This window comes from Mycteria americana, chromosome 1 (genome assembly GCF_035582795.1).
Source record: "Mycteria americana isolate JAX WOST 10 ecotype Jacksonville Zoo and Gardens chromosome 1, USCA_MyAme_1.0, whole genome shotgun sequence".
Lineage (NCBI taxonomy): Eukaryota > Metazoa > Chordata > Aves > Ciconiiformes > Ciconiidae > Mycteria > Mycteria americana.
In genome coordinates this window covers 210,603,316-210,625,261 of record NC_134365.1, presented here as the reverse complement: position 1 = coordinate 210,625,261, position 21,946 = coordinate 210,603,316, and the positions used below count along the sequence as shown (strand labels likewise).

The window sequence follows — 21,946 nt, the reverse complement described above, 5'->3', positions numbered from 1 at the left end:
AAGTCCTTCACAGCTGAGCTCATAATTTTGAAATCACCTCCTGACTACCGTAAGCTGTCAAGAAAGATGATGGATGGAGCTGGTCTTTTGGGAGCCGGAGCAAAAACCAAGATCCGTTCATATCTGCCTCAGGTGCGTGGACTGCCTACGCTCAAGTGAGCTTGCTGCTGTCATGCACAAATTGGAGCTTCACTTCTGAGATGTTCTTGTGATAAGTCATCTGGGAAAACTGGCAACTCTGACAAAACATTGCAGGGTGTGAACGTCTGCTGGAGCCATTCACTCCATGGTAAGCCCATGTTCTTCCTTGCAAGAGGATGCTATAATCAAGGGACCCTTCACTGTTTCCTCTCCATTCTCAGCCTTCTCTCCTCCCTTATGCTTGGCACAAGGGGCTTCTCTGGGAAGCTCACCTACATGGTATCCCATTCTCTCGTGGTATCTATCCCTCTTCTGAGACTGCCTGAGGTGGCATTTGATCATGGCAGAAATCCCCTTCCCGGTGTCACCTTTCCCCAGGTGCTTCTGACTCAACGGAAAACCCAGGAAGACACCCACCATCCTTATCAAGATGTAACTAGCCCAGACACTGCCGCATCACATCATTTTTTCAGCCTGTATCACCGATGACTCAGCCTCCATTAACAGCAGTCATCAGGGACTATTTCACCCTACTTTTCCTCCTGGCCAGAAGCCATCCTGTAACCTGTGCAACCCACCGAACTTCAGATCAGCTCTTCCACCACTCTGGCTGCTTTCGAGACCGTGCCGCTCCTTCTCCTCGGCGCTCCCTGCACGTGCTGCTGCAAACTGCCAAGGAAGGCAGGAACGAAAGCGGACAGGCCAGCATCTCTGTTAGCTTTGACGTTTGGGACACATGAATTAGCAAAGCCTCTGTTCAAGGTGATCTCCTTGCAGGGCTACCACCAACTGTCAAGGGATTTACATGGCCAGTTGTTTTTTTTTTTCCTCTGCTGTGCTTCCATGGGTTACTTTCCCAAAGATAATTATATGACTCAGGAAGGCAAACGCATACCTCGCATACTTGTGGGAGCCATAATGCCGATAGGTGGTGTAGAGCATTTTGAAGCTCTTTGAACACACAAGAGCAGCTGAATTCCCGTGACTTACCTACCCAAACCAAAGCAAGTCCAGGCAATGGCTGCATAGTTCCTGTGGAGCCCTTACCCAACGGAGGACAAACATCTCCCCAAGAAAGCTTTGGTCTCGCAGCACCGAGGCACAGATGCTTTTTGTCACCGCAGAAATCACGGGCGTTTTGTCAGGTAAGATTTACTATTTCTATTTTACCGTTTTTTCAAAGATCTAGTCCAAACTGAGGCTGGAATGGGAACGCTTTCTACTATGAATGCAAAAAAAAGGCAGTCGTGTGCTTTCTGAGAGGTCACAGGAACAGCACAGAGAAATTATCCTCTCTTAAATAGATAAGTGATTGTTATGGCTAAAATAACCTGGCAGCTAATTCCCTGTGAAGATAACTGGCAGAAATGAGGTGCGGTGGTGTTTGCTATCGCTTGTTTAGCACAGACAGCTCTACAAAAGACACAAAGGGAGACACACGCTTTGCTTCAAGTGCTTTAACATTTGAATCGTTGGGTTGCAAACCAGTTTGCAGATTTTGGAAGAAAACCAGAGAAGTAAGAAAGAGAAATTTTATTGCACATGGTAACTTGGAGGACCTTACAGATCTTAAAACCACCCCAAATCTGGGTTGACATGCACACCCAGCATCTCCTGTACCTTGTCATCAGACCGGTGGTCCTGCAGCGCTGCAGGGTGGCTCCTGGCATCCCGCCATGCCTGCGGGACGGCTGGGACAGGCTTGTGAGCTCCTTTGGGACCGTTTCGGGGGACACCCTTGCTCAGGAGTGAGAGTAAGAGCTTGGCTGAAATTGAAGCTCGTATTTTCAAAGCTTTTCAAGCTTTTATTCTGGTTCCTGGGTATCTGTGTAGATGTGTGTCCCTAGCTAGGGATGAGCTATTCAAATGAAATCATAACATGTAAATAGGGATGTATTTATTGATTTGCCTCCTACCTTTATATCCGAAGGGACATAGAGGATATAGAGGAGCTTCTAGTGCCTGTCCCCATCAGTAAGGGTGACCTGAAACTACCCACCTGCCAGTAACTCCCCTGAGACCAGACTGGGACAGGTCCTAAAGGGCTTCGTCATACAGAAATGCCTTGGGGTCCCTGAGCAATGCTGGGAGCCTGCCCCCAAGGCCCTTCCCGCCCTGGCCGTCCTTGCAGCCCTGAACTGAAGCAGGGGGACGGTGGCTGTGCTTTTGGGAAGGGTCCCTTCAGAGCAGATCCTGGGTTTCCTGGCTCCTAAATGTTTTTGTTCATTGTGGCGAGGGGAGCGATATGACTTGCAGCTTGTCCTGACGTGTGCCTGCTGTGTGTAAACCCGCAGCTTTTATAAAAAGGGCTCCTGTCCTGGGGACTGTGGAGCCTTCAAGTGCTTCTTGGCTCTGGGCTTCTCCTTTAGCTGTCATAAGATCAAATTAATGATGTATTAGTTCGAGATAACTGCCATGAGATCATGTAATTAACTTGTGATCGTGCTCTGTGCCAGTTGGCTGAAACTCACCGCTTTTTAAAAAAACTCTTTCAGACCAGCTACAAATAGAGATTTTTGAATGATGGCATTAACAAATAGCTCATTAGTCACCTTTTGGGCTAATTAAGGGAGAGCACATCCAAGGCAGTAAAGAACAGCAGTGGGTGATTAAAGGCAGCCATCAGGCTGAGCTCTGCGGCACAGGAGAAGCAGTTTATCGTCACCTTGTGCCCTTCGCTGTGGCCATCGTGCTCCCAGTTACGTGGGTTTGTGATGTCCCTCTCCAAGGCTTGATCCTGCCCTGCTCAGCTCCACAAGGCTCAGTCAGACCTTCTCACTGCTGCTCAAGTTGCCCTTGGGCAGATGAATAGCTGCGGAGAGGTGGGTGCAGAAAGGCGACGCATTCGCAGGGCAGCAATACCTACCCAAGAGCACCTTGACTTCACCTCGGCACTGCTCCCACATTTGGCATATGTGGCCTTTTTGACACATAAAAATTTTGCTCTGAGCAAAACTGAGGGTCAGGGGATGCTTTAAGTTCTCTGGACTCATTGGGAGTGGGAAGAACCTGGGTTACCGTGTAGGCACCATAAGGATGTATGTACCATTTTGGTGAGCACAGGGCTGGACATTTCCAGCCCATGCCTGACGAGAGGAAGGCTGTGTCACTATCCCAGTATTTTTGCAGGGTGCTGGGAAACATCCCAGGGAAAGGGATCTGTCTTGTAGCATTTAATCCCATGTGTGGCTGCTGCAAGACTGCTGCCCCAGACCTTCTCCCGCAGTCTGCCTGTGCTCTCTCCCTCTTCTCCAGCTGGACCAAGCTCCCTTCTTCAGTCCCTGCTTCTTGCCTCAGCCTCAGTCCTGCCTTGGCTGTCCATCTCATCCCTTTGGCGTGGCGAACGTTGTTCCAAACCCCACAAATTGCTTGGAGGCACAGGTCAGGGTCGGTGCCCTCTCTTGCTGGAAAACACTAGCAGTGGCCGGCCCCCACTGTAGGGTTTGCAACGTGAGCAGAAACAGAGATTTGTCTCCCCTGTCCCACCCTTCCTTGCCAAACTGATACTTAACCCCACTCTCCTCGGTGTCCTCCCTGCTGCCCCATCTACCAGACCTCCCGTGGCCGGTGGCCACCTCAGCTGTTGTGTAGCCCCTTCTCTTGCCCCAGTCCCTGCTGATGCTCCCTCCCCCTTTACACCGGGCTGGGACGTGCTGGTGGCTCTGCAGTCACCCGCCCTGGCCTGGTCACCAAGCCCTGTGATGGTGTGGCTTGGGGCTGCTCTGCTGCCCAGGAACCAGCTGTGTGCACCCCACACTGCCCAGGTGCCCCGGGCCAGATCCTGCTCAGAAGGGCTCACATGTGAGCTCTTCTTAGGTGCTACAGGGGGTCGGAAAGGTTGTTCATCTAAACAAACAAATCATTAAGTGCAAAAGGCTCCTGTGTGCCGCTTTGGGCACTCGGACCAGCAAGGTGGTGTAGGGCTATCACCAGCCCCAGGTGGTCGCCAGCCCTAGCAGTGCCCAGGTCAGATTGGACTGAGCATCTCACAAAACTGTGCCCTCCTTCATTGCTGTTGGAGGAGAGGAGAAGTAGCTGAGTTAGCATCTTCTGGAAGATGCCACTGAGTTTTACCTTGAGTCAAGCAGGTGGATGCAGCTAGAGCTCTGAAGTTGAACCATTATGCAAGGAGATAAGATAGCTCAGAGAAATGGGAGATCCTTCGTACAGCGTCTGCATCTCCGCTCAGCAGTGCCTGGTTTTGGTGAGCAACGTGGATGGAGCCAATTTTGAGGGCAGTGCTTGGGCAAACGCTGCCGGCTTCTTGTCCTCCAGATCAAGCCCCTGCGTGCTGGAGCATTTAGGGTTTGAAGCTTTAGTCTCTTGTCTGTCTGGGTTAGTCTCAGGTCATTAACTTTTATTTTCCTGCTGTTCTGGCCGTGTGAATTCTGCAGTTTATGGTACTAAGAAAAAAAAATCCCCATGCAGCTGTTGAGTGCCCAGAAAGGCTGCGTGGCAGATTGTCTTAAACTGGAAACGCTCCAGAAGAGGAGCTTAGCTGGGGCTTGTTCTCTGACAGCCACTTCTTACAGATTAGAGGGGTTGTAAAATATTGCTGAAATCATCATTCTGATATTATGCTATTTTATTCTGCAGCTTGGAAGAGATTTGCAGGTTAGGCTGAAAATGGACAGTGGTTTGTGATCCGTGTGGGTGTTATTGCAGTATAGTGAAAGCTGTGAAGTGAAAGGGGTCTTAATTCATTCAGCCCCTATTATTTTTTTATATTGTATCAGGATATGACATATAGCAGGAATGTGAGTCAAGTCTTTTCTTATCCTGTTTGTTCTTAGAGGACTGGTGGAAGCTGTAGGTGTGTAAAATGAGCTCCCCCTGCCCTAAATGAAGACTGAACACAGGATCTGCGTGCAGGCATTTTGGAACATCTGACATTTGATTTGTCGTCTTCTTAAAAGATGGAGGTAATAGGTGTTGACTATTGACTGCAACAAGGCTGAACGCTTCAAGCAGCTGGAGCATAAATCCCAGCCCCCGTGAGACACCAGGCTGAGCGGCAATGCCTCTTTCTTCAGCTTTGCGTTTTAGTGAGAAGTCTATTGCATGAACGTTAATGCAGCTCGTGGGCCCTGGTCTGTGTTCATACCCATCCCTTTCCCTCCCATCCCATCCTGCTGGGTGGCCGCAGTGGAGGGTGGGCATGATGGATGTTCTGTGGTGAGACAGGGACCACAAACCTATTCCTGATCCTGTGATGCTGGCCCCGAGGACCTGACACCAGCAGCCTCTGCTGGCACCAAGCTCTGCTCTCAAGGGAAGGGATAGATGCTCCAAAGCTACAGTAATGACTGAGGTTTATGATCTTTTAGGTGTTTCTCATTGCCAGCATGATTGTCCCAAATAAATTTTGGCTTTTGCTTTCTCTAATATTGGTTGGACCTTATGCATCAGTAAAGTCAGAAGTTTTACATTTGCAATTAAACTTCTATATGACGGGAGCTCAGGACTCGTGTCTATACGAATTCATGTCTATATGATTCTGAACAGAGGGGGACAGCGGGCAAAGAGCTGAGGTCTGGAAGTTTGCTTTTTCCTTCTTTCAGAGAAACGAGTGAAGCTGGAAAAGCCATTTTATTTTCCATGCTACGTTGATAAATTGCCGTTTCGTTCTTTCTCTCTTATACTTTTATTGAACTTGCAGACAAACCTCTCCCTTGGCAGGTGGAAAGAATAAATTGCCAGCAGTACACATTGACGAGATGCCTTTCAGTAGTGGAGCTGTACAAATAATACGTTTTTCATTTCAGTGGCTGAACGGAAAAATTGAAAATACTTTTTGTTTTGGGTTACCCCCTAAAGGAGAATGTTTCTTTTCTTCTTTGATTTCTTTTCATAAGCATTGCACGAAACATTCTGGTTTGAGATTATTTAGTACTTTTCATAACTTTAAAAAAGAAAAAAAAGAAAAGAAAAAGCAAACTAGGTCACTTCCAAACTAAAAACGTCATTTGAAACAACAACAAAAAATGTTTCATTTTAAAAATGTCAAAATGGAGCCTCGCAGCTTTTCTCAGAACTTTTTTTCTCCTCTTTCAGCTAAAACTCATTACATATTCAACCCAAATCCACTCACAGTCTCCGTACCTATTAATCGCCCTTTGGGTGAATTTGCTACATCAAAAAACCCCAGTCGAGCTCCGCCTGCATGCAGCAGTGACAGGTCCTGTTTGCTGCTCAGCAAATGCATACGCACAAGTATTTAATTCTACTTAATTAAAGTGTTGAGCAAGAGACCACGTGAAATGACCTCTCGCAGGTCTGGCTGGCCAGGGAAGCACCGGCACAGCCATGATTCACCCTGGTGAGACCCAGCAGCACGCTGGGGCAGGGGCTCGGGCCGGTAGCCACCGAGGTGATACCCTGATGTGGGGCTGCTGCCCCTTCCCGCAGGCCCCCCAGCTCCGGCATTTCCCCCCGATGGGATGGTGACTGGGGTGTGCCAGTGCTTGGGAAATGCAATGGTGTGGCTTGGCCATGCTTCGCTTCCCCATGGGGACAGGGCCCACCCATCTCTTTCTTTGCCTGGTTTCCTAAGGAAATGGTGCTGGTGTGATGGTGTCCCTCCATTGCTACCCGCCTGTCCCTCCCAGGAGCACCCTGAATTCAGAGCATTAAATTAAAACAAATTCCTACAAATGATGATGATGAAAATCAAGAGCTGAGCAGAGATGCACAGTTTCCAGCGTGGTGGGTCCCAGAGGACTCACTTTGCCGTGAAACCAGCTCCATCGGTGCCATGAAACCAGCTCCATCGGTGCCATGAAGCCAGCTCCGTCAGTGCCATTTGGGGTCTAGGTTTGGCTCAGATGACATTAGGGAAAGTCCCTGTTGTCACCTCCTCTTCAGCATCTTCCCACAGAGGCAAAAAAGCGCTGCAGCAACTTTTTGTTGCATCCCAACACTGATGTGAGCTTCCCTGATAAATTAGAGGTTGTTGACACTGGAAGGACTCTATTCCCTCCTAAATCCATGTAATCCTGAAATGCCTCTGTGTGCTTACCCTGCCAGGGATGCACAGGTCCAAGGGGTCAGGGAGGGAAAATGCCTCCACGTATTCCCATGGACTCCCAGCTGCAGCAAGCCTGTAGGTAGCACCGAATGGCTGATAGACAGGAAAATAATTCAGTGTCTACACCAGAAAGGGAGTTCTTGGGGTTAGGAGCTCCAGCTTTAACTGCTCAATAATCTCCATCCTTTCCTGGTGGCTCACAGCCACTGCTCCAGGGCTGGGGCAGCTGCCAGAGCCAAGCAGACAGTGGTAGCATCACTACCACTACTAGCCATCCACTACTAGCACTACTACCACATCACTGCTAGTAATGTGTAACCGATAACTCCCAGCCTGTAACTCCTGTCCATGGAGGGGCTGTGACGTGAGAGCAAGGGCCAGCATCCCTGCCTGCTCCCCTCGCCAGCTGGGACCCCGGGGTGCGGTCAGGCTGGGCACGTAGAGCCGAGACTCTCATCCCCGAGTGTCGCCCTGCTCAGAAATGAAACCCCATCCCTGCAAATATTGTGAGGGATTAGGAATTTCTCGGTGTTGGTCAGACTGACAACAGAAAATGGAAGAGGTCCAAGCATCAGTGGCCTTTTGACACAGCAGGGAGACTTGTCGATGTGATAAGTCAAGGCCTGGCAGAGTCAGCTACTCCTTGGTCCAACAGTCCCCTGTGAGCCATGCGGTTTTTTTGTTTTCCTTTTTTTCCTGAAATATTGACATTTTCCTCTGCTGAGGGAAGCTTCTCAATAGCTGGCTATGGTGCGGACCACGACAGGCACTGAGAGTATCTTCTGGTTATTCCCCAGAGAGAGCAGCAGGAGGCATTGCAAGCAGATCTTTGATGCTGCAGATCAGAGATGGACCCTGGTGAAAACTGGAAGCTGGATGAAACCAACTGGTTGTCTCATGGTGGGATCCACCCCTTTGCCAGTGTGAAAGGAGGTAGGACATGATTGCTGGTTTTCAGTCCACCCAGTGAATGTCCTGGGAGCCTTCCTGATGTGCTGCTGCCCTTCACTGTGCAGTGGTCCCAGGGGTTTTGCTGGGCTATGTCCAGAGCAAGGCAGTAGTCAGCATGAAGGTGGGAAAGGTCTGACCCAAACTGCAGTGTCTTGCCAGGAGATGGCACACTGACACAGGCACTCGATCTGTGGCTTGTCTTCCTTCTCTGGAGTGGCCTTTTGCCAAAAAAAACCCAATACCCACCTTTTGGCAAGTTGATATGCCACTTGTGCTAGATGTTACCACCCTCATTCTCCACAAGCAGGACTCTGCAGATGACAGTGGCTGGGGAGGAGTGAGGAGGAGAGCTAGTAAAATACCCCCTTCTCTCTTCAATCATATTTGCGTGGGACAATTTAGGATGGCTCCAGGGAGACACGCTGCCCGGCAGTGAGAGGAGGGCTGAGGGCTGCCCCGGCTGGGGCTCCCTGTGCAGGACCATTCAAGGTTTCAGCCCACCTTAGCATGACACAAGACCGCCCAGCCCAAGGCTGGGGTCCTTCGGTCTCCAGAAATTGCCAGTCTCAGGAAAGCACTCAGGGCAGATGCAATGGGAAACAGCCAGCAGAACTATTTCCTCTCTCGATTCATCTCTACCTAATTTCCAGCCAGCTGCTGTAATTTGATCTTTAATCCCCATTTGAACATTTGGCAGAAGCAGCCACATGTGCTCCCTGCTCAGCCCCAGCTCATCTTTGTCACCGGAGGTGCCCGTCCCCCAGGCCAGCCCAAGCTGCCCCTCCTTGGGCAAAGCTCCTTCCTTGGCTGGGACACGCTGTGCCCCGGACTAAAACCAAAACAAACCCACAGCCTTCCAGATGACAGCACCTTGGGAACAGAAACATTTTGCTTCGGTAAAATGCTTTACTTATCTCCATCTGTTTCCCTCGGCTTCCTGCTGATAGCCCAGATGCCTGGGGAAGAGGAAGGGGACAGTCCGAGATGTGTCATTGCCTCCTTTTCCACGAGACTTGAATTAAATAAGGAGGTTTATGCTTTTCAACCCAGCAGCCCTGGGTGCAGTCTCCCCAGCCAAGCAGCACTGGGTGGCATCCTTATGGTAGCACATCTGCTGCTTCTGCAGGTACCCAGCCCAGCGTGGCTCCAAGGGACCAGCACAGGGATGCTTGCTGCAGTCCATCCTTTTTGCCCATTAGAACAACCTCTGCTTCTGCTATTTTTCTAAAATCTTCACCATGTGCGTGGTCTGTGTTACCGTTTATAGGTTGGGTTATACTGTTGGGTTTGGGATCTGACTGTGCTTGGGTGTGTAATGCAGAGGAGGGCAGAGTCGCTGCTGTCAGGAGTTTATAAAAATCCAGAACAGTTAAATGCGGATATACACTGGCCTTTGGTTTTTTATGCAGCCTGTTGTTATCCTAAACTAGTGGCGCATGGCTTTTTCTAATGATGGGCCTAACAGCATTTTATAGTGGGGGGCAAGATCTCTTAGAAATGTCACAGGTATGGATTACTGTATGGTGTCATGCACCTGCCCTTCTTAAACATCCTCCCTGAACCCCCTAGGAGCAGTCCACAGACTCCAGACCAAAAGGGTTTTTAGTCTAACCCATGCACTGAACCAATGTTGTGCCAGGGGAGGTTTAGACTGGATATTAGGAAAAATTTCTTCACCGAAAGGGTTATCAAGCATTGGAACAGGCTGCCCAGGGAAGTGGTGGAGTCACCATCCTTGGAGGTATTTAAAAGGCGTGGAGATGTGGTGCTTAGGGACATGGTGTAGTGGTGGACTTGGCAGTGTTAGGTTAATGGTTGGACTTGATGATCTTAAAGGTCTTTTCCAACCTAAATGATTCTATGATTCTATGATTCTATGAAAGGAAAAAAACCCAAAACCCAATAGGAAATAACCCACTCTCTGCAAATGTATTTTATTTTCTTTAAATTGCATTGAATTTCTGCAATTTAGCAGCATTTTGACATTGAAATAAATGTTTGAAAATAAAGAAACCCCCACCAACTCCAAGGCACAAATGCCATTTAACACTTGGCCACGTGCTCCTATGTGGTTGCAGGTCCTTCTGGCAGTGAGGGATCCCTGTGTGCCCTGGTCCACAGCTGGAAGCAGGCGAGGATGGGTGGGCTCGTGGTGGGATTGGCCTTGGGATCCAAAATAATCTCCCACGAGCTTTCGGTGAGAGATGCCACCGGCTCAGGAGTTTCCAGAGCTCATGGTCTAACCTGCCACAGGCACTGACTTACAGCAATATCGTCAGATGACTCAAGGGTTTGCTCAGCCTCTGAAAAATCCCAGCTGAAGCATTTTCCTACTCCCGCTGGTTACACCTACCCCAGTGGGAGGAGGCTGTAGCATGCAGGAGAGCGTTGCTGCAGGCAGGATGCTCCTGGCCGTGCCCTGAGACCCAGGTGAGCCGGGGAAAGGGAGTGGAGAGCAATGGCACGGCTGAAAAGGGGAGCACAGCCGGGGGATCCCAGCGTGGGCAGAGACAGGGCAGCAGAGCTCTTGCTCTTTGGCAGTGCTGGAGGGGGATAAGGGTTCATCCTGCCAAGTCTTCGTCTTGAGCTGACTCCAAGGTTTTTCAATAACAGCTGGCTTAAAAGAAACACACATATAAAGGCCGTCCGGGGTGAACTGGAAGCAAGCTGAGCAGGGGCTTATCTGCAGTGTGATTAAAACAGCGTTGTCGCCCCAGCTCTCCACACCTCCCTCTCCAGCTGACCTTTCCAAGCATTTGTTCTTCTTCCCTCAGACAATGAGCTCTCCGAAGGTGCCCCAGCCATCTTTGCTCTGGATCAGCTGGGTAAGTCCATGTGTGATACAGTTTCCTCTTCCTTTTTTCCTATGCAAAGTAATTAGGAGATGACTTAAAACACAGGGCAACCACTGAATGCTTTCCACTGCATAAATTCATCACCTCTGGTGCCTCCTTTCTGTGTTGCTTTTGAATGCCATACACCAGAGGGATGGGAAAGCTCGATGCTAGATGTGTTTAGTACCTTTCTGTGTTAAATTGATGGGGATTTTTTTTTTCCTGGGAGAGAAGCTGTCACCTTTCTGGTGCAGAGCACTCTTGGATGCTGCTGCTTCTTGGCTGGGGTTTTGAGGTTTAGCCCGTGGCTGGCACTGGAGCTTCTGTGACTTTCTGGTGCCTTGCAACTCAATGAAGGGTTTTTTTCCCCCTGGGAGGCAGAAGTAGAGGTGTGTAAAGCGAGAATGAAGAGTAAGACACCCAGGGAGAAAACATGGGCGTGGGAAGCTGAAGGCTTCAGAGGCTGAATCCATGGGGGAGCCCTATCTGGCAGTGATCTCCCCTTAATCCCAGGGCCAAGGTCAAAAAAGATGTGTTGCTCAGGAGGAGTTAGAGGTGCTCAAGGTAAGGTGGGGGTGAGGACCTGAGCTGCACGCTGGGAAGCTTCTGCAGGAGGTCTGATGTGCAGGGAAGGGGGAAATCAAGCCCCCAGCTCCTCCTGAGAAAATGGGGGAAGGCTGGAGACGGAGCATGGGGGAAAGTGCGAATTAGATGTGTTGGGAGAGACGCCGGGCTCAGGTCTGTGCACCTTTCCTTGCTTTTCAGCAGCATGGTGGGACCACCCCTGCCCACTGCAATGCCCGTCACCTTACACAACCGAGCACTAGCCCTTCCTCCCAAGGAAAAGGCACCCTCCTCTTCACTTTCAGGGCAATGAATTCTCCATCCTTGGAGATATTCAAAAGCTGTCTGGACATGGTTCTGGGTGGTCAGCTCTAGGTGGCCCTGCTTGAGCAGAGGGGTTGGACAGATGACCTCCAGAGGTCCCTGCCAACCTCAACCAGTCTGTGATTCTGCAACTTCCCCGCCGCTCTGGAACCCACCGTGTCCCCAGTAAGGATGCTCTGCATGCACACACTGGGCTGCTCACCATATGTGGCACTGGTGGAAATTTGGGGTAGGAGGGTAAAAACTGCAGGAGCCCAGAACGGTGATTTATATCATGTGTAACTATCTCTGCTGTAAACCTCTGCTGCTAAGAGCCAGGATCTTAAAAAAATTCCTATACCTACAAAAAAGCCCATAAACTGTATGATGTCTCGCTGGTGCTTGAAGGGGTGGCTGGGCCGGCGGCTGTCCTCACCAGCAGTCTCATACACTTGATGGTATTTTAAAGGAGTCCTTGTGAGCTCTCTCCACTTGGTGTCAGGATAGAGACTGCTCTGACATGCCTTCACCCAGAGGATTGTCTAACAGGGAATGGAATAAAGCCAAAAGCCTTCCCTTGGCTGCCTCATTCATTACCCGATTGCTGTTAAAACAAGTCAAGTAACTTGAAAATGCATTTTCTGTGACACAGCTTCCACCAGCTCCTTTTCTTCTTGAGCTTCTTCATCTTATCCCTTGACCGGTGCCTTCCCTCAGTGACACACGCCCACTTCTCCTAACCTTGGCAAACCCTCCAAGTCTTAGCAAATGTATTCAGTGACAAAGAACAAGCTTCCTCTCCCAAATAACAAGATTTGGTTGGTTTTAGCTGAGTAGCAAAGAAATGCAGACAGATGTTTTAGATGTGCAAATGTAGCTATGTACCTAGATGACAATGTAGCTAGACAGATGTTTTAGATGTGCGAAATGAGGCTCGTGGTGACCCCTGGTCAAGGGGCAGGACCCTGGAGAGGCAGGGATCAGGGCTGTAACATGGGACAAGCGGCTTCCTGGCATCCTCGTTGTGTTAATGGGGAAATAGTCTGTGCCATCCAGCGTGATCCATTGCCTCCATTGCCTTGGTGGTTGGCATCTCCCAGGGCTTGCGCACAGCCCTGCTCCCAGCCGAGGGGCAGCAGGAGCTGCTCGGACACCGCTTTCCTCTGCACAGCAGTAGTAGACATCCCTCAGTCTGGAAAAGATTATTCAAACCAGTGCTTGTATCACCTTACATTTCCACTCTGCTTTCCAAACACAGCACAGACGTGATTGCTCCATCCAAGGTAGAGAAGACAGACAAAGGATGTGAGATAGCAGAACAAGTAATGGAAAACTGATCTCTCCTCTTGCCTCCCTCCCGGCTGGTGAGTTTTCAGCTGGATCAGTCTCCTGACCTGAGTCATGCGCAGCTGCGTGGTCTGTGGTGCCAGGCAAGCCAGGGGGTGAGAGCAAGCACGTGTTGGAGGGGGAGAGGACAAGACCATCCCAGTAGCAGCTCAGATTTATGCTGTGTTGAAGTGATCATGTAACCAGGGCCTGAGAACACCAGGTCAAAAATAATCAGCCCTGGTCAAACCAGCCACCTGAACAGCAGGAGTTATTAGTAGAGGAGCAGAGAATAAAGCAGCATTATAATAACAACATCCTGAGACAAAACATCAATATCGTAACAAAGCATCATCACCATAAAAATCACAGAAAAGCAGGTCTGAGCAGGACTTCAAGAGGTCAGCTACACCTCTCTTCTGCCTGACGGCAGGACTGGCACCTCCTGGTCACCCATCACCCCACACGGAGGACCAACCTGTCCTAGCAGCCTTCCCAGGCAATCCACCCCAGGGCTTCACTGCACTGGAAGGGTTTTCCTGGCGTCTAATTAAATTTCTGTAATTTAAGCCAATTACGCATTGTGCTGCCAAAGGCATGCATAAGCAGGGAAAAGCCCTTCCATGGGCCAGACTGAGAGTGTCTTGTCCTCTGTGCGGGGGCTGGAGGAGGATCCCAATGGAGGATCACTGGATCACATCTTTTTTTTCCTGCTTATCAAGTCTGCCTTGACCGCTAGTCCTGCGTCCAGCTTTCTGGCAGCTTTCCCAGCCTGCTGTCAACTGCAAACGTAAAAAGCCGTGCTTGGATTTTGAGTCATTTGTGGAAATGCTGATCAGAACCAGATTTACAAGAGGCTTTTTGCGTCGCCTCATGCCATGAGTAACTAAGCTCCAAGAAGGGTTTTGACCAGTCATACTTTCTCCTAGTCCAGGCGTCCCTCTCTTGCTCGTAGTGGTACCATATGACACAGTATGACAAGCCTTACTTATATGCCAACATATATGGCATCTGCACCTCCCCCCTCATCTACAAGGCTTGTTACCTCATCGCAGAAGATTAAATGAGTCTGACCAGCTCTGTTCTTGCTGAATCTGCGCTGGCTATTACTCATATCCTCCTTTCCTGTATGTTTGCAAAGCCTTTGGTCGTTCCAGTGCTTCCAAGGATGGAATTAACAATGACTGGGAAATCACTTCCTAACTCTTCTTTCTCTCCTTGTCTTAAAGACTGGTGTTCTGCTTGCCATGCCCAGCCTTTGGAAACCTCTGTGTGGTCTGCTGCTGTGTAAGTCAGTGCATGGCTCACCCGTACCTTCAGCACTGAGCACATTTCTGAGGTTCCCTGGAGAAGTAGCAGCCAAGGGAGGCAAAGGTGACCGAGGGACAGAGCAGCTTCTGTGAAAGCAAACACTGAGTAAACTACAACCCGGTGATGTGGAAAAGAGATGCTTAAAGGAGGATATGGTAGAAGTACAAGAATTATGAATGGCATAGAAGTAAATAAACGCAAGAGAGACATGAAAATACTGGAGACAGTCCAGCGAAGGGCCACAAGGATGATAAAGGGACTGGAGCATCTGTCCTGTGAGGAAAGGCTGAGAGAGCTGGGTCTCATCACCCTGGAGAAGGGAAGGCTCTGGGGGATCTCATCAATGTATATAAATACCTGAAGGGAGGATGCAAAGAGGACAGAGACAAGTTCTTTTCAGTGGTGCCCAGGGACCACTGGCAATGGGCACAAACCGAAACACAGGAGGTTCCCTCTGAACATCGGGAAACACTTTTTTACTGTGAGGGTCACTGAGCGCTGGCACAGGTTGCCCAGGGAGGTTGTGGAGTCTCCATCCTTGGAGATACTCAAAAGCCGTCTGGACATGGTCCTGGGCAACCGGCTCTGGGTGGCCCTGCTTGAGCAGGGGGGTTGGACCAGATGACCTCCAGAGGCCCCTGCCAACCTCAAGCAGTCTGTGATTCTGTGAAATAAGGAAAGGCTTAAAACAACCCAAAGGAAGGATGTCTTCACACAGCACACAATTGCATTGTGCAACTCGCTGCCACAGGATGTCAAGGGTGCCAAAACTATGAATGGGCTCAAAAAGTGATTAGCAAACGTCATGGAAGAAAGGTCTATGAAAGGCTCTTAAACCTGATGATGCAGCTACAACTTCTGGCTCAGGAAGGGAAACGGGATCACGTACTAGAGGAAACAGCATTTGTGCTTGTACTGTTCTTGACTGTATTTTCTCTGCAGTCATCTACCAGAGGCCATGTCAGAGAGAGGACACCGGGGGCTCTTAAACTTCAGTATAATCCAACGTGGTCCTTCTTGTCTTTCCTTAGGTCCACAGTGACTAACCAGAAGGAAAAAACAAACCAAACCCACACCTCCTCTTCCTTTCCGTTCTTCATCTGTCTCTCCTCTCCCACAGCTTTGGCTGCTGGATTTCAGCAGATATGAATCAGACAGTGACTGTTGTGTTCCTTTTGTTCTGTAAATGATTAAAACAGAACATTTCACACTTGCTTTGTGGCCCAGCAGAGGAATGCTGCATTGTCTCCTTGGCAAGTCCCAAGGTGGAATTTCTGGCTGTGGAGAAAGTGAGGTCAGGGAGAGAGAAACTCTCCGAACAGGGAACATGTGCAGACTGCTTCGCTGTCTCTCTCCTGTGCTTGCATGGGCTTCTCCCTGTCTTCCATTCCCTCATCCCTCCCCTCTTTTCCACATCCTTCCTGCTTCACTGGCAATTTTTCTGCTTGCTGCTTTAAGGTGATTTAGCAGAATATCAGAAAAAAGAAAGAAGAATGAAAAATGCAAGGTGAAAGCCCCCAGCCCGGAAAGCCTTGGGTAGACTAATGAGAATGTGATGAAATGGAAAAATAAAGTGGGATTGTGGGGTATGAACCCCACCTTGCCAAAATCAAGATGAAAATGCTTGTGTAGGAGATGCAATATCTCAGCGGAAACCCCTAGGACCTGTGCCTCTCATTTCCCGACAGCCGGCCAGAGGAGGGATTAGCTGGCTGTGCTATTTCTACCTGCACCCCGGGCACGGTCAGCCTGCTGCAGGAGGCTCCCCGCAACGGCGGCTTGCAGGAAACACTGCTTTTGTGATACTGTCTGCCGGGGGAATAAATACGCCCAGGAATGAAATCCCATTGGATAAATAAAAAGGGAAGGAAAGAAAAAGCCCTGGTCCCTGCCCTGTTTGTTCCCACTGCTCCGTAGCCATCCAGCTGTTTCTTTTTCTTTGTTGTCCTGACCTCATCTCGTACTGGAGTGAATCCAGAGAGCGAGTGCTCTGCTTAGCTGTCTTCTGCCAGAAACCAAACAGGTCAAGTTATTAGAGAAAAATGAAAGCTCTTTGGCAGAACTGGAAAAACAGATGTGCGGAGATATTTCTGCTGCCTCGAAATACAATGCTGCCTGTTAAGTGCATATCAGAGGGGACCTGATAAATATGCACAGTTGTCATTGTGGAAATCTTAACAGTGGCTATTAATTTAGCAGGATGGGTTTCTTCAAGGCTCCCCGAGCTGCTGAGCTCGCTGCCTGCCTGGTAGCAAGATTGCTTAAAAACTTTCTGCAGATGTGGTTTAGAAAGCGCTGCTCCAGCGCTGCAAGAGGATTCGCCTCTGCTCAGTAGTTAGAGATGCTTCAGGGATGCTGAGGCTGGGTAGAAGGGTCTCTGCGGGGCAGGTGAAGCCTCTGACTGTCAAGAAGAGGTAGGATTATTTCCACCTGGGATAATGGTAAGGGCATCTTTCATGTCAAAGGCTTTGTGGCTTTTATTTACTAAACTTACCTGGGTGAAGCTTTTTACACAGTGTTTTCTGACTTCTTGATTCAGCTCTTGCCGTGGTCTCGGCATCGCAGGGCAGTTATTCATGCCGTCCCCAGCGGTGGTGTTAACGGGGCTGTAACTCTGGCTGCCGATCGGCCGTCGTTGAAAGCAGCAGCGACAGCAAGAAGTGAAACTGCGTGCAGGCATTTGGGGTTGCTGCAGCGTCAGGCAGAGTGGGACGGTTATTTGTTTGCTTGCAGCATTAGGAATCTGTGGGATTACACGCATGGGTGGTTGCAAATGTAATGAGTGCCAGTACCCGGGTGTGCTTGCGGTTTGGGATGGCCACGTCCCTTCTGCAGGGCCTTGGTGGTCCAGCCCTGGGTCTGGCGGTAGCAACCGCTCAGACCTCCCTGGCCATGGGGGATTCGGGATGGCACAGGGATGCTGAGTGATCCAAGGGGCTGCTAATGGCCAAGCCAGGGAGGTGCCTGGAAATGCTTCTCCCTTCCCATGCAGCTCGCTGAAATGCATGGGAAATCCATGAAAGGTGTTTATTTTCCACCACAGGGTGTAACAGACACGTGCTTCCAGCCCGTGGATCATGTGTGTCTCCTGGATCCGTAGTTACCAGGGAGAAGCCGAGGGGAGGTAGTGAAGCAAGACGGCACTGCCAGCTCCACTCCACCGACCCGACAGCTGGAGTTGCGGTGGCACTTGGCCCCAGCTGAGCAGGTTAGGACCAAAAGGAGTGGAAGGATGAACGTCCTTCCTTCTCCAAATTCAGTGGGGGAATAACATAAAAAATATAAATATATTTTTATATGTATATATTAAAAAAATATATAAAAATAGTGGAGCTATTCCAAAATTCATTGGGGGGACAATATATTTATTATATATTTTTAATATATATAGATTAAAATATATATATATATAATTAGTGGAGCTGTAAAGTGGAGAAGCTTGAGCAGCGGTTGCCTTGCCCTCCTGGGCAGACACAGCTCCCCAGCGGTTATGAGGTGTATCAAACCACAGAGGGATTAGAGAACTCCCTCTCCAATCTGCCATCCTGAGTTTATCAAATCAAAATAGAGTTGAACAGGAAAAAGACTTTGCAAATCACTTGGAAACATGCACCAGAAAATGAATAATGTGGGGGAAAAAAGAAAAGACACTTTTACCTAGGCAGAAAAAAAGGCTGTTTTCCTTGGAAACACAGCAGCATGGTTCATAAGGTCCTTGCGATGCTACTGAAAGGCAAGCAGATAATGCTTTTTCTTGATATATTTGTTCTTCTAGCACCAAAATCATCCCTGATCATCATGCAGCAGTAGGTAAAAGGGGAGCATAGACTATGGGAGCAGAATGAGAAACAAAATAAGCCCTTGGACAGGCTGGGTCTGCTTGGCTGCGGATAGTACAGCCAGATCGCACTGCAATTGCCCAGTCCCCCATGACACAGACTGTGAAGCAAAATAACCAAAATAATGTGTCCCATTTTTCCCAACCAAATGATAAAGTTGGAGCGTGACAAAAAGTAGTGCTTGAATTGCCATTTTAAACTGGGCTCAGCAGGCAGTACCCTCATCCAACTTCATCCACCGCTGTGAACAGGCACCGAACAAGCTGAGGGCAAAATTTCACCTTCATTTACAGCTGAGCAGGTTCCTGGTTTGCCTGTGTCTATAAGCAAAGCCAACATTTATCTCCAGGGGAGGTAGGAGAGAGCAGCTATACAATCTGAAAAAGCAAAGGCCAGTTCCTCCAGAGGACCGAGGTGTCTAACTCTATCTATCGTCAAGGTTCCCCATGATTTTGCAGAGGATTTAGCATGTGAAAACCTTAATTTGGGTCTGACTTGCTCTGAGATGCTCAGGGCATCTGTAGGAGACGAGAACTAAACATCCTTCTCTTGTCCGAGTCCGGTACCCTAAGCACTAGCCTGCGTTTTTTCCCCTGAGGAGGCCAAGGATGCGATGGTTCTCTTGCCTCCCCCTCAAACAGCAGCGTATCTGCAATTCTCTGCTCTCCTGCTCGAGCGTAACCCCAGCCTGTGTTAGGTGACCTCAGGGAGACAGCTTACAGCTGCCTCAGTTTCAGAGAGACACCCGCAGGGACAGCACCCGCCTGTCACCTCGCCTTGGACGCCGACACCGGGGGAAGGGCACCTCTGAGATGCTCAGCTCACACGGGAAACGTAGTTCTGGGGTACCTGCTGCCGTGGGAGATGTGCAGATGTTGGAATGGAGGAACCTGATTTCACCGCCAATATTTTTTCCTCCTTTGCCCCGTTTCCATACCCTATAGTTTCCCCGTGTCTTGCATACACCTAAGCAACATCAAGCAAAGCTGGGTTTTGTGATTCAAAAAAGCAATGCCTCAGACTGCTGTGATTCACAGCACGCTCCCAGCACCCGGAGCTGCCGGGAGTCCCCGCTGCCTCCATGCAGCCCTGCGGCGATGGCACCAGCCAGCTCCCGCCTTACCATGCCCCTTTACAGGGCTGCAGTGGCACTGGGCGCGTTCCTCTTCAGCCTGCCGCTGCATTTCCACCTGCTTTTACCCCTTTGGCGCAGTATTTCGGGAGGCAGAAGCCACCATCAGTCCCTTTGGGGCCTGAAAAGCTTGTCTGTGTGTTCAGAGCTGGGAGAAATGAGTGCAGATCAAATGGCTAATCCCGGTGTCACTGGGCATCTTACCGGACTGAAGGAGGCTGGAGCAATGAGATGGGGAAACCCAAGCAGCGTGCTGGCAGCACTAGTCATCCGAAAAGAGGTCTGCCCTGTGGGGCAGTGCTGGGAAAAGGATGCAGAGGGACTGCTGAACCCAGTGTGTGCCCACATGGCCCCGAGGAGGGGAACGAAGCACGGTGCAAACACCCGAGGAGATCTCCCGTGCTGTCCCCCATGCCAGACCATCGGCAGCAGGGCTGGGGTGGGCTGGGGAGACGAAGCAGTGGCTCCAGCCCTAATGAAAACACATCCCATGGACCTGGTGTGCCAAACCGCAAAGAAACCCTGAGCTGACAAATGTCCTCGGTTCCCATTGTCACAGTGCTCGTATCCAGCATCGGCCATAAATCCCTTGACGTCGAGGGGTATGTGCATCCGCTGCTCATGTGAAAATGCGTGATGAAGCGGGTGGGCAGCAGAGGAAAGGGGCTGCATTTAAGATGGGGGGGCTGCCCCAGCTCCGCGCGGGCTAGATCCAGCCCGGTCGCTCCCCAGGAGCCACCCGCTCCTCCAGGCGCAGGCAGAGCAGCCGGAGCCCTGGCAGACGGGAGAACGCCTGGGCGTAACGTACGGGCCTGGGACCCGGGGTAACTCCTACCGGCTGCACGCTGCCGGCGAGGCTTGGAGTGGGCTTTGGGGAGCCTGTGTTGGTGCCTAGGATGGGATTTAGGTCCCGAGCATCCCCAAGCACGAGGTGGGGAGGCCGTGCTTGCCACACAGGCTCACCCCCGGGCGCAGCCAGGTGTCTTCGGTGGCTCCGTTTGGGGCTGCAAGGCTCCAGCAAAGCCCCTGGCCCAGCCTGGGGGGGCTCGGACTCCCCCTGAGCGTCCCGGCCGCGCAGTCCTGACGGGAGCCACCTGCGGCCCGGCCACCCCGGCCGCTGCCCAGTCCCGGCCCAGCGGCCGCCGCCGCCGCCACCCCCTTCGGGACGGGGGGGGAGGGGGGGTCCTCCCCTCCCCTCCCTTCCCCTCCCCTCCCCTGCCCTGGCCACACCCCCGCCCCGCCCCCAGCGGGTAGCCCCTCCCCCTCGCCCCGCCCCCAGCGGTCTGCCGGCTCCGCCCCGCCCCGCCTCCAGCGGCTGGCCCCGCCCCCGCCGGGCTGCCGGCTCCGCCCCGCCCCGCCCCGCCCGGCGGTGCGCGCCCGGGGGCGGCGGGGAGCGTCGCGGATGGCCAAGGTGCTGCCGGGGGCGGCGGGGCGCGGAGCCGGAGGTAACGGCGGCGGGGGGTGTCTGCGTGTCGCCGCGCACGTGCGGGCCTGTGCACCCGCGTGTCTGCGTGCACCCGTGTGCGTGGGAGCGCGTGTGCCTTTGTCCACGTGTGTACCGGGCGGCGCGGCGGGGTGCGTGCAGGTGCGTGTGCGGGTGCGTACGGGGGTGCCGGTGCGTACGGGGGTGCCGGTGCGGGCTGTCCCCGCTCATATCCGCCCGTGCGTGGAGCGGGCGCTGCCTGGGGGGCCGGGCCGGGCCGCGCCGGTCTCGCTGCTCCCCGGGGAGGTGCCCCGCCGCTCCCCGGGGAGGATGCGGGGAGGCCTGGGCAGCCCCCGGCAGGCTCCCGACCCAGACCGCCCGGCTGCCCCCGGGCTGCGTGGAAGCCCCACCCGGCGTGGGAGCGGGGGCGAGTTTATCCTTCCCCCGCCGCGCTGCACCGTTAGGGCCGAGCAGCCCGGCCCGGCCGGCCGCGGGATACTCCATGTTTCTCCGCGCCCTGAACCCTCCCCGGGCACTTCTGCGAGTTGTCTCCGCTCCGACAAGGCAAAACCAGCCGGGGCTGCGAGCCCGGGCCCGCGCCGCGGCGGCCGCCGGCCAAAGCGGGGTGTTTGCGGCTCGTTTCGGAGGAGGGGTGGGTCGGGCGCTGCGGGGGAGCCGCCTCCGGCTGCCCGGGGAAGGGCGAAGCGAGCGGCCGGGACCGCGGGGGGAACGTTTCCAGCTGGAGCCGGAGCGGTCGCTCGTGTTTCCGCGGGAGCGATCGCGGCGTCCCCGTGGGTCCCCCGGCTGTCACCGCTCGTCCCAGCCCTGCGACCCGGTGGAGCCTCGGAGGGGCCCCCGGCAGCAGCCGCGGGGGTGACGGCGGATCCACCCCGAGGACGGGGCGAGCGCGGCCGCGGGGTGCGTGGGGAGGGCAGAGCCGGCGGGCAGGGGAAGGGCAGGAAGGGCCTCCCCCGCCGGGAGAGCGTTTTCTCACGTTGTTGTTGTAGGGGGATGGTGAGGGGGAACTTTTATATTTAACCTTCCTACCTCTGCAGGGAGAACAAAGATGAACTCCTGTTTAAAGGGGGGAAAAAA

The 21,946-nt window shown here is 52.0% G+C and overlaps 1 protein-coding gene across 4 annotated transcripts in view; it reads left to right on the top strand.

Annotated features, from left to right (window-relative positions):
• The first annotated feature begins 1,088 nt into the window (after nucleotides 1-1,088).
• Nucleotides 1,089-21,946, top strand: part of AMOTL1 (angiomotin like 1) — a 76,804-nt gene continuing 55,946 nt past the window's right edge. The window contains exons 1-3 of one of the 4 annotated variants that reach the window (XM_075491084.1): nucleotides 1,096-1,286; nucleotides 7,966-8,101; nucleotides 10,894-10,944. In XM_075491084.1, the coding sequence (XP_075347199.1) occupies nucleotides 8,017-8,101; nucleotides 10,894-10,944 (136 nt within the window). In that variant the 5' untranslated portion in view covers nucleotides 1,096-1,286; nucleotides 7,966-8,016. Of the gene's footprint in view, nucleotides 1,287-7,965; nucleotides 8,102-10,893; nucleotides 10,945-20,762; nucleotides 20,874-21,583; nucleotides 21,770-21,946 lie in introns of those variants that run through there. The other 3 variants (XM_075491085.1, XM_075491086.1, XM_075491087.1) reach the window with 3 other exon arrangements.